At 40.4% G+C, this 15,404-nt stretch overlaps 1 protein-coding gene across 5 annotated transcripts in view; it reads left to right on the top strand.

Moving 5' to 3' along the window:
• The window catches only part of LOC119176562 (septin 7-like protein pnut), an 81,161-nt gene that overhangs the window by 27,418 nt on the left and 38,339 nt on the right, over positions 1-15,404 (top strand). For 3 of the 5 annotated variants that reach the window (XM_075877880.1, XM_075877883.1, XM_075877879.1), the window contains exons 6-10: positions 2,707-2,799; positions 7,423-7,519; positions 8,871-8,922; positions 9,763-9,879; positions 13,624-13,665. In XM_075877880.1, the coding sequence (XP_075733995.1) occupies positions 2,707-2,799; positions 7,423-7,519; positions 8,871-8,922; positions 9,763-9,879; positions 13,624-13,665 (401 nt within the window). The remainder of the gene's footprint in view (positions 1-2,706; positions 2,800-7,422; positions 7,520-8,870; positions 8,923-9,762; positions 9,880-13,623; positions 13,666-15,404) is intronic. The other 2 variants (XM_075877882.1, XM_075877881.1) reach the window with 1 other exon arrangement.

Below are 15,404 nucleotides of genomic sequence, written 5' to 3'. Positions count from 1 at the left end.
CTCCAGCTGCGGATGAACAGCACTTCGTCCAGGAAACGACATTTTTCGAGGATTGCACATCTGCAGCTTCCCTTTCTGCGCTCTCCAATAACGCACGCTTTTTTCCGATACACCAAAGCGGCGCTGAGCGGCCATATTCCTGTTCACTTCTGCGAACCCAACAACATCTAGTTTAAATGCAGCTGAGTACTGCCTCCTCGCACCGCTAGACATATTCAGTGAACGAAAAAAAAGGCCACTAAGAATGCAGCGCAATGTCAAGCGGAGCGAAAACTCAACAGATCGGAAGCAAATCACGAACACAAAGAAAACAGACGGAGAGAAAAAAAGAAACAGACTGCGATTGGATTTCGATGCGGATATGGCCGCGTCCGGCTTCACAAGCACATGCAAGCCACATGTTGCCAGACAGTGCCGCACTTTCGGCTAGACACCGCTATATAAGACGAGGGGCGACTTTACCTTATTACGTATTTCGTTGAAAATATCTCTACTTATATTCGGGTTTATACGGTAATTCGACATAAGGCTCACTGGTCACATGAAGGCATGTAGGTACTTGTTTCTGATTTATTACTGACTGATCAATTTATTGTGATCTCTGTTGGAGCTCCACAAACTTAATTATCAAAATCTCTGGCCACAAATACTGGCCAGAGAATAATGCCTAATTTGAGGTAAGTCCAGGGAGGCTTCTTTAAATTCTTCCTGCACAATGTGATGTGATATCTATTCATTTTAGTGTCTACCCAGTAATTGGAACCCTGCTTAATTCAAGCAATTTAATGTCCCCTTTGATTTTGCATTAATGAGTTTTTGTTGTATTTTATGTGCCATTAACTAACACTGTATTGAATTTTCTCCTTGAATTTTAGAAACATCACTGTTGCTAGCTTACTATTACTGTTGGGTTGGCCCAGAATCTCTGTCATATTTTTTTAAGCAGCAATTTTGCATACAAAGTAATATTTTTAGCTTTTAATACAGCAGTTCCTTTTGTTCTTTTCAACTTGTCAAATTGAGTGGGGAGTCTACTAGAAAGCACATTCAACACCTGGTTTTTGCATTTAATTGAGGTGTCAAACCTACAAATGCTCTCATGAGATTTGTGAAGTGTATGGGAGGCTTCTTTAAATTCTTCCTGCACAATGTGATGTGATATCTATTCATTTTAGTGTCTACCCAGTAATTGGAACCCTGCTTAATTCAAGCAATTTAATGTCCCCTTTGATTTTGCATTAATGAGTTTTTGTTGTATTTTATGTGCCATTAACTAACACTGTATTGAATTTTCTCCTTGAATTTTAGAAACATCACTGTTGCTAGCTTACTATTACTGTTGGGTTGGCCCAGAATCTCTGTCATATTTTTTTAAGCAGCAATTTTGCATACAAAGTAATATTTTTAGCTTTTAATACAGCAGTTCCTTTTGTTCTTTTCAACTTGTCAAATTGAGTGGGGAGTCTACTAGAAAGCACATTCAACACCTGGTTTTTGCATTTAATTGAGGTGTCAAACCTACAAATGCTCTCATGAGATTTGTGAAGTGTATGGAAAAGAAGCAATGCCTCTTAGGTTGCTGAGATTTGGGAGCTGCTATTTTGACCTGAAAAACTTGCGTCGCTCTGGATGCCCCTTCGTTTCGTCCTGATCAATGAAACTAAGTTGATCAGCTTATTCACAAAAATGCGTGCCAAACGAGCGAGTTGGTAGGAAAGGTTGCACTCTTTGGTACTGCGGGAGCATTCCATGATTGCTGCAGATACCTCAGCCTTTTGGCGTGATCTTCTTGAATAAGTTTATTCAGTTCCTTTTCATCTAACAGAATGGGGCTGTTTGGCATCCTGTACCGTGCATGTTTTTGAGGTCAAAATTTCTATATTTGAAGCACCTAAATCAATCTTCAACTGTTCTAAGAGCCATCACTTGTTCGCCTTAAACTTCACAAATCTCCCAAGCAGTGTCTATTGTTCTGGCAGCTCAGCTTTACACACCATTTTAATAACCGGTAAAGAATGCAGAGGGTAGCAAAATTGCAAAACTATATGTATTATTTTGTAGATCACATAGTTCTCCATTAAATAATGTACAATGCAATGCCAACACACTTTATTTTCCCCAAAAAAATTTCACTTAGAAGTTCTGGGTCTTCCAGGACAGCTCAGTAATAGCAGCTTCATTCTTGTCGCATGACCTTTAGTTTTGTATTTTTTTATTTGCAATCTGAGTAAGTTTTAAGGTGGTAAAAATTTATTATTGGAATATTCATTATGCACTTTTAAGGTTATTAGAAATGACTTTATCGGTGTGAAATTCATTGTGCACTTATCACATACTAAGCTTAATATTGTGTAAATAAGGTGATAATGTTTGTTTTGGTGCAAAGTTTATATAATACAAAGCAAATGTGGTGCACACTATTGAAGCACATGGAAAAAAGTACGACATGGAACCAGCTCTTCATCTCGCATCATCTGACCTGGAATCCGTCTGACCTGGAATGAGCAGTCTGACCTGGAATAAAGCAGTTTCTCTCTCTTTTGCACTGTTTGTATGCAATTTGTGCACGTACTTAGGATATCATTGTTGTCCTCAATTCACAACAGAAAATGACACGTCACATGCTGTTTTCATTCTTGCACATACATGTACATGTTTGTGTGTGCATATGTGGTTCTAATGTGTTCCTTTTGGTTTTTGCAACAGATCTTGAATGAGATCACGCAAAACAAAATCCGTCTTTATGAATTTCCTGATCCAGAAGACGAAGAAGAGAGCAAACTACAAAAGCCACTTAAGGTAACAATTTTTCTGTTATATATTTTGTTGACAGCTGGGTTCGTTGTATCTAGGAGTTCTAACTGTCCTTGGTGCATGCTGATCTGCCATTTCACTTCTGGGGACCCATTACATGTTGCCACTCTGGCTTCGCTGGCGGTAATGACAGCAGATTAGTTCGTTCCGTACGCAAGCAGAGCAGTGAAAAGATCAGTGTGATGCCGGGTCGCAAAAATGGCAGTCCATGACAAGACACCTTCGTGGCTAGGTCGCAACAGAAATGAACGGTCTAATACACTCAAACCTCGCTATACGAAGTCTCGGTAGTAATGATGTAAGTGAAGAATAGTCTTCACTATATAGTGTTATGAATATACCTTTATAACAAATGTTTCGATATAACAAACTAATTTTCATGTGAGGTGCAACTTCATTATGAAGAGGTTTGAGTGTATACCTGCTAAAGATTTGATTTATTTGCAGATGACTAACTTCTAACAGGCAGCACGGGTAAAAATTCAGAGAGAGTAATGAACATCAATTCAGTGAACCTGTATTTTGTGAATCGAAGACATGTTATCTAGAATTATTCATCAAAGCACTTATTTTTCAACTTTCGATGGGCGTACACACATACCACGCTTATTTACTGATGGAAGAGTAGCAACCATTATGTAATCAATGCCATGAGCCACTAATAGGCTTACACATTATGTGTCCATATGTCCAGAAGTGTGAATAAAAGTGCATTCATGTACTGTTAAAGTACACATATACCTCTGCACTCAGTCTGAACTTCAAGAGATGATGTGCTGACTGTTGTGGCCAGTTTTTAGGGGAGATGCTCCTTAGGGTGTGGGTTGTTCCCTCGGGGTAGTAGGTTGTAGTAGCAGCCACTTCTAGATAGTTTTCTAGATAGTTTCAAGAATTGTTCACTAGAGAGCGTGGTGTATGGATATCCTTGGAAATATCACTAGATGGTGTTAATGGTTTTCGTATAGTTGATGATTAAAGAGTATAGATGGTGCTGTTAAATGAAGAACTTCACAGCTTATTCACCATAGAGTTTCTCACAAACTTACCTATAGGGAGATCTGGCGCTAGTGAGCTTATGGATGCAAAGGAATGACAGCATATGTGAATATGAACTTGACTTAAATTTGTATACCTCAAAGACGCATCTGGATTCACATTAACATTATTGATTTATTACTGCAAGAGCACGTAATAGGCTATTTATTTTTGTCATTGCATAGAAACGTGTTTTATTTAACACTGGAATCTTCTGCGTCGATGTTAAAAAAAATGGGTGCTGACACCCCCTGTAAAGTTGCTTGCGCCGCGTGGCGCACGTGTTTCGCGCAGAACACGTATTTTGGGGTCACAATTATTGAGCGGTAGGTGGCGTGTTCACGAGAGTTGACCACCACTATCATCATCATCATGGTTAGAAGACGTTAGCGCCGGCAGCGGCACGGCACGTCTTGGTGGTGTCGCGCAAGAAATAAGCGAGTCTCTTTTGGCGTGGGGCAGTGGCGTGGACGGTTGCCTCCAGCGGTGGGTCTGCCGTGGACGGCACCGCAGGCTGTCTGCGGTGGGCCCACGTGGTGAGTCATGCTTTAGCGACACCGCCTTGTTTGTATGTGTTGATGAGTGTTGTTTAATTTAATTGTGTAAAGATGTCTTAGTGTGTTGATCACGATTGATGTAAAATTATTCGGCTGACGATATCGTCGTTTCTAAAAGTAGTTAAATAAATGTCTGTTGGTTTGGTTTATGCTGACCGTGTCTGCTGTGTCCGTTCACTACAAGAGCGTGGTGGTGCTCTCTCTCCACATCAAGACCCCACACTGGCTGCCCGACGTGGAGCTCTTGGAGCATCAAACGAATGTTGTTCAGAATAAACTAAGCTTTTGTTAGAGCCGGGGTGGAGTAGGCCTAGGGGAACTTCTTGGCTAGCGTCGGCGGTATGCTTTGTTGAGAGCGAGGAGATCGGTTATTGTGACGTGTTTGAACTTGTCGGCACGTTGCGGTTTTTTTTCTGCTCGCAAGTGGTTTTTTGTTGTTGTTGTTGTGGGTTTTTAAGAACGTTCAGTTGGGACGAGAGCCATGTGATCTGCATCCTGGGGTGAGCAAAGCTTAGAGCACGTGGATTGTAGGCCAAGCTCGAAGCGAATGAGTACGGAAGCCTCGTAGGTGGTCAGATTTTCTGTAAAAAGCTTCTTCTATCTCTTGTGGGCTCAGGGAGTCGGGCGTCGTTGCTGTCTGGTATTGCAGCTCGACGCCGGGGCGTCTTGACACCGCCCGGGAAGGCGGGCGCCGATCGCTCGGTAAGCTGCTGTGTGCGGCAAGCGATAGGCCCACCTTCCAAAGTGGATGTCTCCTTACGGCTGCGTCTTCTGTGCCTGGGCCGGGTGCTTGGTGGATGCCGGTTGTTGTCAAGCGACTCATTAGGCCTAAGGCTCTGCACAGCCGCCTGTCACACGTGGCACAACTAGGTGGATCGTCGATGCATGGGTTAGCAAACGCGACCTTTGTTTTTATTTTAGCTAGGCATCTCGGCCGCCGCCGATGTATTAACTAGCAGTACTGACCATCGTACCACGTGGGCGAGGAGCCCGAAGCTCCCTTCCCTTTGCCCTACTGCATTGTTCTTTCGGGTGTTTTGAATATACGCGGCGGGAGTTATGTAGCCCGCGGCTAGATATCTTTTGCACATCGTCGGCGCCGCTGGCCAGGAATGCGGTCATGAGGTCGGGCAACGGAGATGCCTGGGACCTGCGCAACTGCCTGCAGTCCAGCGCCATCGTGAGGGCTGGTTGCAGCCGGAAGACATTTCGGGGTGAGTGACGGTTTGTCACGCCAATGGCAACGTTGCTGTTGCGGGGACCGGTACTGAGGTGAAGTCGTCGAGCCGGACAGTTCAGCACTGTCGATCGGCGGCGGTGTTGCCGTGCACAAACGTTCTTTAGGGACATGTGTTGTCATTTTTCGTAAGAGCTTGTGCAGCTGATTTCTTCTGTGTTTTTTCGGGATATAGTTTGAATTAAAGTTAAAAAAAATGTGGGGGTGTTGACACTCCCTGTAAAATTGTTTGCGCCGCGTGGCGCATGTGTCTCGTGCAGAAGCCGTATTTTGGGGTCACAAGTAATCAGCGGTATGTGGCGTTGTGTTCGCAAGCGTAGCCGCTATCATCATCATCATGGTAAGAAGACTTTAGCGCTGGCGATACGCCTTGGTGGCGGCGCGCAAGAAAAAAGTGAGTCTTTTTTGGTGTGGGGCAGTAGCACGAATGGTCGCCTCTAGCGGTGGGTCTGCCGTGGACGGTACCGCAGGCAGTCTGTGGTAGGCCCACGTGGTGAGTCAGGCGTTAGTGACACTGCCTTGTTTGTATGTGTGGTCAAGTGTTGTTTAATATTGTGTAAGGATGTCTTAGTATGTTGATCACGATTGATGTTATAATAATTCGGCTGACAATATCATCGTTGTTCTAAAAGTATCTAAAGAAATGGTTGTTGTTTTGGTTTCTTCTGACCGTGTCAACTGTGTCCGTTCAATCCAAGATCGCGGTGGCACTCACAACATCGAGACTCCACAATATACAATTTTATGAAGCATAAGAAGTAACCAACGGCCGCGAAACTTGGCAGGCAGACGACAAAGCGAGCGTTCTCTCTGCCATTTTTATGTCTGTTTCTTTCACCATTTGGTTGTGCCATCAAGGTAAATGGACTGTTATTTTAGAATATATTACGCATGAATGAGATTCGCATTTAAACATTTAGTTTTAGAGACGCTTTATTTACACAGTCATGTTCACTTCTGAGTCGAGGTCTCATTCAACATAAGCCAACACAAGCCTCGCAGACACATATACCATCATTCCCAGCGCTCCAACTGGGCCTCTTAATAAGTTCGCATAGACAGTGGCATCACACTTCCCTCTTCCCTCTAGGTACTTTTGCGAGAAACTCTATGATATTCATGGAGTGAATGATGATGAGTGAGGTGAAGCATCCATCCATCATCTGTCTTTTATACAGAATGATGATGAGTGAGCCAAAGCATCTGTTAGTTAATCTGTCTGCCACACAGACAGACGGACGCTTCGCCCCACTCATAATTATTCAAGCCATGGATACACTGTGAACTTTTTTTTGAGATGAAGCAGATTTTTTTCAATGAGCTTCAGGTACTGCAGCATATGCCTCATTTACGAGGGATATTTTATCACCCTTTGGCTGACATAGCACAGCCTTACTCAATTTTGCACCTGTAAATTCAACTTTAATAACCTTAACTTTCTACTGCATTTAAAGTCAGTCATAGGAACCTGGAGTTGTTGCATGGTTATGTGCTTTTTTATTCACTGCTGACTTTACAAAAAGCACGAAATAAAAGGAAATAACAATATATAGATCTAACCATGCATTATCTTCTACATAGTTTTGCATCCTCAAACTTAGTAAAATGTATTACTGTGCTCGCATCAAAAGCACATTTATCAAAATATATTGAATAGCATGCTGTTAAACGTGGATGCCATTTAAGGAAAACAGCGATATGGAATCAAGCATTCAATCAAAGCCTGCAGAGTTAGCAGGATGTGCACAACTGTTACTGCAGTTTCTACCTTCTTTCCAGGAACGTGTACCCTTTGCCGTTGTAGGCAGCAATACAGTGGTTGAAGTGAATGGGCGGAGAGTCAGGGGCCGCAAGTATCCTTGGGGTGTAGCCGAAGGTGAGACTTTTTGATTATAGTAAAGGCTGTAGACAAATTAGATTAGTGCATTTCACTTTGTGCTTTCCAAGAGCTTGGTTCCAATTCTGCTTCAAGCGGCAGAGATAGCTTTTAACCGGAGCTCTTTATAGCACCTTGTACAAGGTAGTCATTAATGCAAATGAGTTCTGCGGAGACATGCAAGGTGGCGGAAGGGTTAAGAAAGGGAAAATAGACAACCACCTGTATTAGGCACGAAGCCACAAATTATCCGTATGGATTTCTCGGAAGGGGAAAACTCAAACATAGAAGAATACTATCTCAAACATCTCAAAGAGGGAAGAATACTATGTCTCTAAATAATTTGCATGCAGTAAATTTTTTCTTTCTTTCTGGGAAATTTGTGTGGATTTTTTTCTGGCTTCATGCCACGTACGGGTGGTTGTCTATTTTCCCTTTCTTGGGGTAGTCATTACTTTGCTTTACTACTTTGGTAGTTTGTTGCTCCAGTTTTTATCCGCATGTAATTGTACTATCAGCAGCAAATGAAACCTGAACAGCGGCAAGCCTTCGCGATGGTATAGTGTGCGCCGTCCACTTATCGCCATGGACAGGCACACATAGAGCTACTGAAAAGGATGCGCTTGCCTGTCAATGGTGATAATTGGATGGTGCGCACTATATTGTCGCGAAGGCTTGTTTCAGTTCGAGTTTCATTTGACGCAAATAGTACATGCAGAATTAAGCATTAAGCAGCATTAAGCAAGGAAGACTGCTATCTCTAAATCATTTGCATGCAGTAAATTTTTCCTTATTTTTCAGGGGTACTCGCGAGATGCTTACTAATTTTGATACATCAAAGTCCCTGCATACGTCCGTGCCTTGCAACTTTTTTACCGTCCGAAAAGTCTTCAAGCAACTAGCGTAACAAAAGATTAATTATATTTGGCTGCACACATTCATACGACAGAAGAGTCTGTGTGTCTCATCATCTCGAATAGGGCGACGTGCAGATTATTCATGTTGCCAAGAAAACCACTCTGATCACATGGTACTATGAAAGCAAATACATGTATATATAACTCTTTCCCTGTTCACTTTGCAGGCTTTCTTCTACACTCTGTTCACCACAAAAATGTAATATCAAGGACTATACATATTGCGTTTTTCAGGTACAGCTTCACCTGAATCATGTGTATGGTACTTGCGTGTCATCCTTAAGGCTCATTCACCATGGCGACTATCTGATATTTATGGACCAATTGCAAATAGTCCATAAAAATTCCCCATTTTCTCGCACTTCTCTAATGGAATTTCTTCTATTTTTCGTTGTCAGACGCTGAATTTCTTATCCATGTGTCTTATATTTCAGTCGAGAACATGGACCACTGTGACTATATTGCCTTGAGGAATATGCTTGTTAGGTATGAAATAATTGCATATCTATTTTATTATTTGGTTTCTGTGCTGTAATTGCTATGTATTATGGAAATTCTCTAAAATGATTCAACTATGTTTGTGTTTGCCACAGTAAACTATCAACATATTTGCTGTTGCATATTGGTAACTTTTCAGAGTCAAGAATTCAGAACTGTAAGTCATTGCTGAAGTTTTCATTTTTTAAAGTCATTTCAAGCACTGTACCGCTTACAAGAACTCACAATCATTTCAATAGTTTGTTTTTTTGTCTGTAATAGTACATGATATATATAGGATTTTTTTCAGGGGCTCTTAACATCTAAGTTCATTTTGTCTTGACTCTTGCAAACTTTTCGAGAAAACTCTAAATACACCACAATGGAAACGGAAATTTCTACTTGAAGTGGTGCAACTATAATGTTGAATAGTTGTGCTAATTTTCAGATAGTAGCTTTATTTGTAAGGCTTCTGTGTAACGATTCAAATGACCCCATCAGACATATTTTCGTTAATGGATTTTTTGCTTTTCCATCAGGAAGACATGCAGCGGTAAAAATATTAGTCTTGTTGTGTTGAGCATATGCAACACGATGGAGCATATAATAATAATAATAATAATAATAATAATAATAATAATAATAATAATAATAATGTTTATTTTTTATCAATAGTTTGATGAAAGACAGCTGCAGGTAAAAGCTGCTCTCCAAAAGAGGCAGCTTGACAAAGGCCCACAGCTACCTTTTAGCATGACAGCAGTGGCAAACAATCAGCAATGTGAAGTCAACAACATATGCATGTAGATTCAACCGGTTTGAGATGAAAGAAATATTTTTTTCCCTTAGGACTCACATGCAGGACCTGAAGGACATCACAAACAGTGTCCACTATGAAAACTACCGTTGCCGAAAGCTTGCTGGTGTAGGAGGCACTGGGGAGCCAGGTCATGGCAGATCCAACAAGTGAGTCTGCATACTTGTTTCTGGATTTCAAGAGTGCCCAATAACGTGTTTTCTTAGACACTGCTCGAGATCGCAGAAAAGTGAAACTTTTTTATTGCTATATTCCAACAGTTCATAAGGACTAGCAAATTGGTTATATAAGATAAAACACCCTATAGTTATTTACTTCTTACTTTTTAATAAAACACCAATACATTCGTTATAGGCAAGACCCCTCATAATCACTGCTCAATTTTTTCTGTATTGATGTACAAGGAATTTGAACTGTGTAGATCTGATTCAGTTTGCGGTCAAGTTTTGGGACCCAAGTATCTTGTTAGATGAAACACTAGTTATGCTCAAGGTCAGCATATGTTAACTGCAAATATATATGGACAGTATTAAAAAAGTGGGCAGTGCTGCAAGTAGGCTTAGCACACTTTTGTAGCTATTCACTCTTATGTCCTGACTAGCAAGGAGCACTAAATAAAACTATACTTCTTCTGCTACTTGTGTAATTTCTTTTCACCGCGGGTTTCATAGTGTAAACTCTTGTGTACTGTAATGCTGCCAATACAAAAATCTCCAAGACCTAGGTTTTATTGGTACACGTGTTTGTAAATTGCATTCGAAAAAAGCAAAAATTAACCTTGGTTAAAGTAATAACACTTGCTCATTCTCAAGTGTTTTTCTTCCTCACAAATACTGTAAGGCTTCAAGTTTCTGAGGTAATCAATATTGCATTCTACATATGTTAGCTGAAGTTTGGTAACAGGGAGTCCCTGGCTAGGGGCATAGTCTTTAAAAATTCCAACCTAAGGTGCTTAGCTGAATTTTTTAGGTTCCCTCATGGTGTAGTTGAGTGGGCTGCTTCTCTGAAAGAAGCAGGAAGCCATTGTGGTAACAATTCTTTTTTTTATACAGTACAGATCTTTTATAAAAATGCTATGACAGTATGGCATCTGTTGTTTTTGAAGATAAACAGTATGTTGAGGCAGAAATAGTGGCCACTGCTAAAGTTACTTTGAAAAGACTGATCTACAAATGCATGTAAAGTTTTTACTGCTTGAGGGCAGATCATACAAAATTTTAGTAGGGAATCGCAATTTATAGCATACTTTTTTTGAGGAATAGAAATCAGTTTTACTTATTTATTATTGAATTTCATGATATGGCTATGTGGCCATAACACTTTTATTTAAAAAAATCTATATATTAAAAAAAAGAACGTGGTAGAAGATAAAGCGGAATGCTTAAGACTTGCATGCAAGCAGAAGTCCTGGCATACACCATCTTGTGATGCCAAGTTATGCGCGAGTTAGCAAGACCACTTGTGCTATAATTGTAACAATCAACTATTCTGTACGTAGTAGCATAGGTTGGGACGTTAAACCCCACATATCAATCAATCAATCAACTTAGTAGCATAGCACCACTAGCATTGTAATTGTAATGAGTAACCATATTCTGCTTAGCAGATAGCATTAAAGGCACGTAATGGTGGTTAGTGGTCTATAAGCACTGTAAATATGGCAAGTTACAGACAAGTTCTAAACAACAAAATGAGTTGGACATGCTTGACACTGAGAGGTGACAGCAGTCTCTCCTCCAGTTTGTTTAAGGCACCCACCACGCTATCACAACTATATAAAACATTGTGGATTACAGTGCAGTGTGCTCTTCACTTTAGCCCCTTAAGTGTTTCGAATGAGAAGCGTTCGTTTGCTACTTAGATTGTGTATCAACCATCAAATGGAAGCATATACTTGGCGATTTCTGTTTCTCCTGTGGTAGGACGCAGTTTTCTTCTGAAAACATGGTATCCAGTAGTGACAGCACATGCAAAGCTGGCCTGTCAAACTGAAAAATAAGCTTTTCATCTTCTTTCAATGAAGGTGATGCGGATACTATGTTTATCTTGTGTCCAGAAGTGCAGATGAAATTGATGACTTTGAATTGAACACTTCCACTGGTGGTGAAATACCTCTGAAGTAAACATTGTGAGCGCTCGTCAATCGGTGCAGCTTTATGTCGACAATCCTAGTGCAACATCACATATGACGCACTTTTTCGACATCGCATTGTTGCTTTTTAGTACTGCATGATTCAAAATTGCATATATAAAAAAAACATAGGCACTTTTGGTTGGGAAATTTTTTAAAAATAAAACACTTGAGGGGTTAATATGCTACCGAAATGTTGACAGATTTTTGAAGTCTTGTGTTTGAGACTGGCACGTGCAAGTTGCATGGTTGTTCAGTTTGTGGGAGAAATTTCTTAGCATTGTCCACAAGTTCCCTTTTCTTTAGGTCTTGTACAAGTTCTGATGGAAAGGTTTCTGGGACTAATAACATGCAGCTATTTGAACCATGTGTGTGTGTCTTGCCATTTATATCTTGGGACACTTGCTGCATTTCAGTTGATTTCAAGGCAGATGAAAGTGTTGTTGGAGCTTTTTATTACCATTGCGTTCTCTAATAAGAACAGTCAAGGCATAAAAAGTACCTCCTGTGCGGTGTACTGAAATTTCAGGTATTGGTACGAGTGCCTTTGGCATTTTGGTGATCCTTTAAAAGTGCAAGCGGCTGTACTGATAGGCAAAAATGATAATATATAAAGAAATCATGTTTTAGTATCCATTTCTGCTGGTAGAATAATTTGTAGAAAATTACTTTTTATGTGTTTTTACCATGAAACTTCATCTGAAAGTTATTGATGATCATCGAACTTTCTTGCAATCTCCTTTTTTCTTTAACTTAATTCTTTTAATAATACCTTTCATTGAAAAGCACATAGGTGTGATTTAAAGGGAAAAAAATGCAATCATGTGATAACTAGCTTTTTAAAAAAACTTTCCTTTGCATCCTTAGAGAAGTGTGCTTTTTTTTTACCTTTAGTTTATGCCACATGTAATAAGTTGCACCATTTTCTAGCCATTCAGCCTACATTACTTTTTTGTTAGTACATGCTAATTAGCTTAAAACTGCCTGATTATTCTTGAGCTGTTCAGGTAGAATTTGATGCCTGTCTGCTTTTCATTTTATGAATCTTTCATTATTGCTTGAACAGTCTTTTTTTTTTTTATGAACATGAAATCTGCTACTTCTTTTTTCTTCTTTCCTGCCTAGATTGTATCCTAGTAACAGCAGAAAATGTTCCTATTTACTGCTGTTTAGTTCTAGTGTCTTTGCAGGAATTAGTGGCAGTTCATAAAAAGCATGATAAGTTAGCACAGAACAGCTAGGCAGTCACTTGTCCGGTAATTATTTTTGGTGTACTATTTTGCAAGCGGCAAAATTGCATGTTGCCGTGTAATGTAAGGGATTACCATTCACACAGCTATACAAGTCATGTTCTTGTGCATAGGAGTTACCTATGCTACCATTGCAAGAGTTCCCTTCCTTTGAATACAAAGAGCCATTTATGAAGAAAGGAGTTGCAGATACGCAGGATACACCAAGGTTGTGATCTAGTTGCATCACTTTGCAGGAGGCTTGTTGCATTTTACTCCTTCTTTATGCTGGCTTGTATTCCTTTAGTTTGCTTGCGTTTACTGAAGTTGCACTCTGCTTATGAGCACAGCTTGGATCTGTGTGCGTAGAGTGAAAGATGCTTCCTTCTAATTTCCTCTTTCTGGACACATTTGCTTGTCTCTTCTTCTCTTCGCTTGTAGTCTAACCCTTCATTTTTGTTATCTTGTCATGTTGCGTGTTCCTTAGTAAAGACAAAAGAGGCAGTGGAATTGACATACTGATTGTTTGCTAGTTCTTGCCCACAAAGGATACTGAACACTTACATGGTGTTCTGGTAAGTGCCATCTTTTGAGCTTGTGTTTGAGACAAAAAAAAAAACAATTAAGTACCTGAGAGAACGCTGTGTCTTTGTCCTTGTTCCTTTATCCTCTGTCTTGGTGTACTGAAAACTCTTTTTGTACTGGAACTTTGCACTCTGCTTTCCATCTTTCTGTTCTTTGCATATTTGCTGCTCGTTTGCTCTCATGTATGAAGGCATCTTCAGCACGTTCAAGATACCTGGCATGTTAGTCCCATGCAATGGTTTAGTTGGCATTACTTCTGCAGGCAGTCTTATGTGTATATTGTGGGCATGATGGTGATTTTTGCCAACTTTTTTTTTTCTGCTATGAAGAGTACAATCTTTCCACTTTTTTTGTTATATGCATGAATTGGGGAAAATGCCTGCCCTAAGCCAAAAGAGTTATAAGTTAGGAATAGCATAGAAGAGTCATTTCTAGAGCTTTTGGAAGTGTAGTTTTCCATGCTCTCAGTAGACTAGAACTACAATAAAGCCTCATTAATTTAAACTTGGCTATTGCAAAATCCCGCTTAATCCAAAATATTTTCACACTCCCGTACTTTTCAATGCAAATATCGGAGGATAATTCGAAGTGGCAGTCAGCATCAGTCCGGTGCATTCAAAAGCTTTGGGTGCCATGTGCTGATTCCTGGTCCCGATTTTGCCGCAAAATCGTGGAAACAACGGCTGTTAATAGCCACAAGGCAGTGCAACATAGCGATACTAATGAGTGGCAGCTGAAGCACCCCAGCCTTGCTACTGCCAGCACAGAAAAAGAAAAGAAAAAAAAGTCTTGTGGTCAACCGAAATGTGCGCCTGCGGGAAGCAAGACATGTTTCACTGCAATGTAGTGGTGACATGGAGGCAGCATATTGAATTTTTCTGGCATTGTCAGCGCACCCATCTTTTCTGGGAATATAAATAAAATAAAGTACAGTTTGTTAGAATTCGCAATGTATCGTAATCTCCGATTTCCGGTTGCTTCAGCAATTTGCATGCACTTGCACTGCTGGCGGAGTTCTTGCCTGCAACGCCTTCTTCGAAAAACTAACTTTGAAGGCTTTAAGGAGTATGTTTTTTATCCAAAATACCTTGTGAATTCCGCTGCACTGGCTATTAATAAATTCTTTATTTCACCAGAAAGAATGGCGTGTTGATGCAGCAAGAAGCAGGGGATATGCAGCCCGCGTGTCACTACTACATTGCAGTGAAGATGTCTTGTTTTCCCACAGGCATGTTTCAGTTAATCACGACGGTTTTTTTTTTTTTTTTTTTTCAGCAGCAAAGCCTACCGTTTCGTTGTGTTTGTGGCAAAATTAAGACCAGGTATTGCTGATAACATAACTTAGAGCTACAAACTAGTTGGCACAGCAAACGACCAGCCTTGATTACTTCGAATACAGTCGAACCCCGCTACAACGAAATTGATGGGGCGCGGAAAAAATTTCGTTAAAGCAAAAATTTTGTTGTAGTGAAATCGAAAAAAATATTGCTGATCTGAGCTAGCAAAACAAAGGAACGTGTATTCTGAAAATTAATAAAAATGTCCGCTGCTTCCTATTCTTTCCCAGCAGCGTCGCGACATGATTCTCACCTTTGCATAGTGAGGCCATAGTGAAAAGCACGCTGAAACAACGCCTAAAACCACTTTCGTAAACAAACCAAACAGTTGCATTAACACATCAACTCCAGCAGCTGTCCGCCGTCAAAAGTATCCGACAACGCCCAGATGG

Source organism: Rhipicephalus microplus, chromosome X (genome assembly GCF_043290135.1).
Source record: "Rhipicephalus microplus isolate Deutch F79 chromosome X, USDA_Rmic, whole genome shotgun sequence".
In the NCBI taxonomy this organism is placed as follows: Eukaryota; Metazoa; Arthropoda; class Arachnida; order Ixodida; family Ixodidae; genus Rhipicephalus; species Rhipicephalus microplus.
The sequence above is the reverse complement of the archived record's forward strand: the minus strand, read 5'-3'. Positions and strand labels throughout refer to the sequence as shown.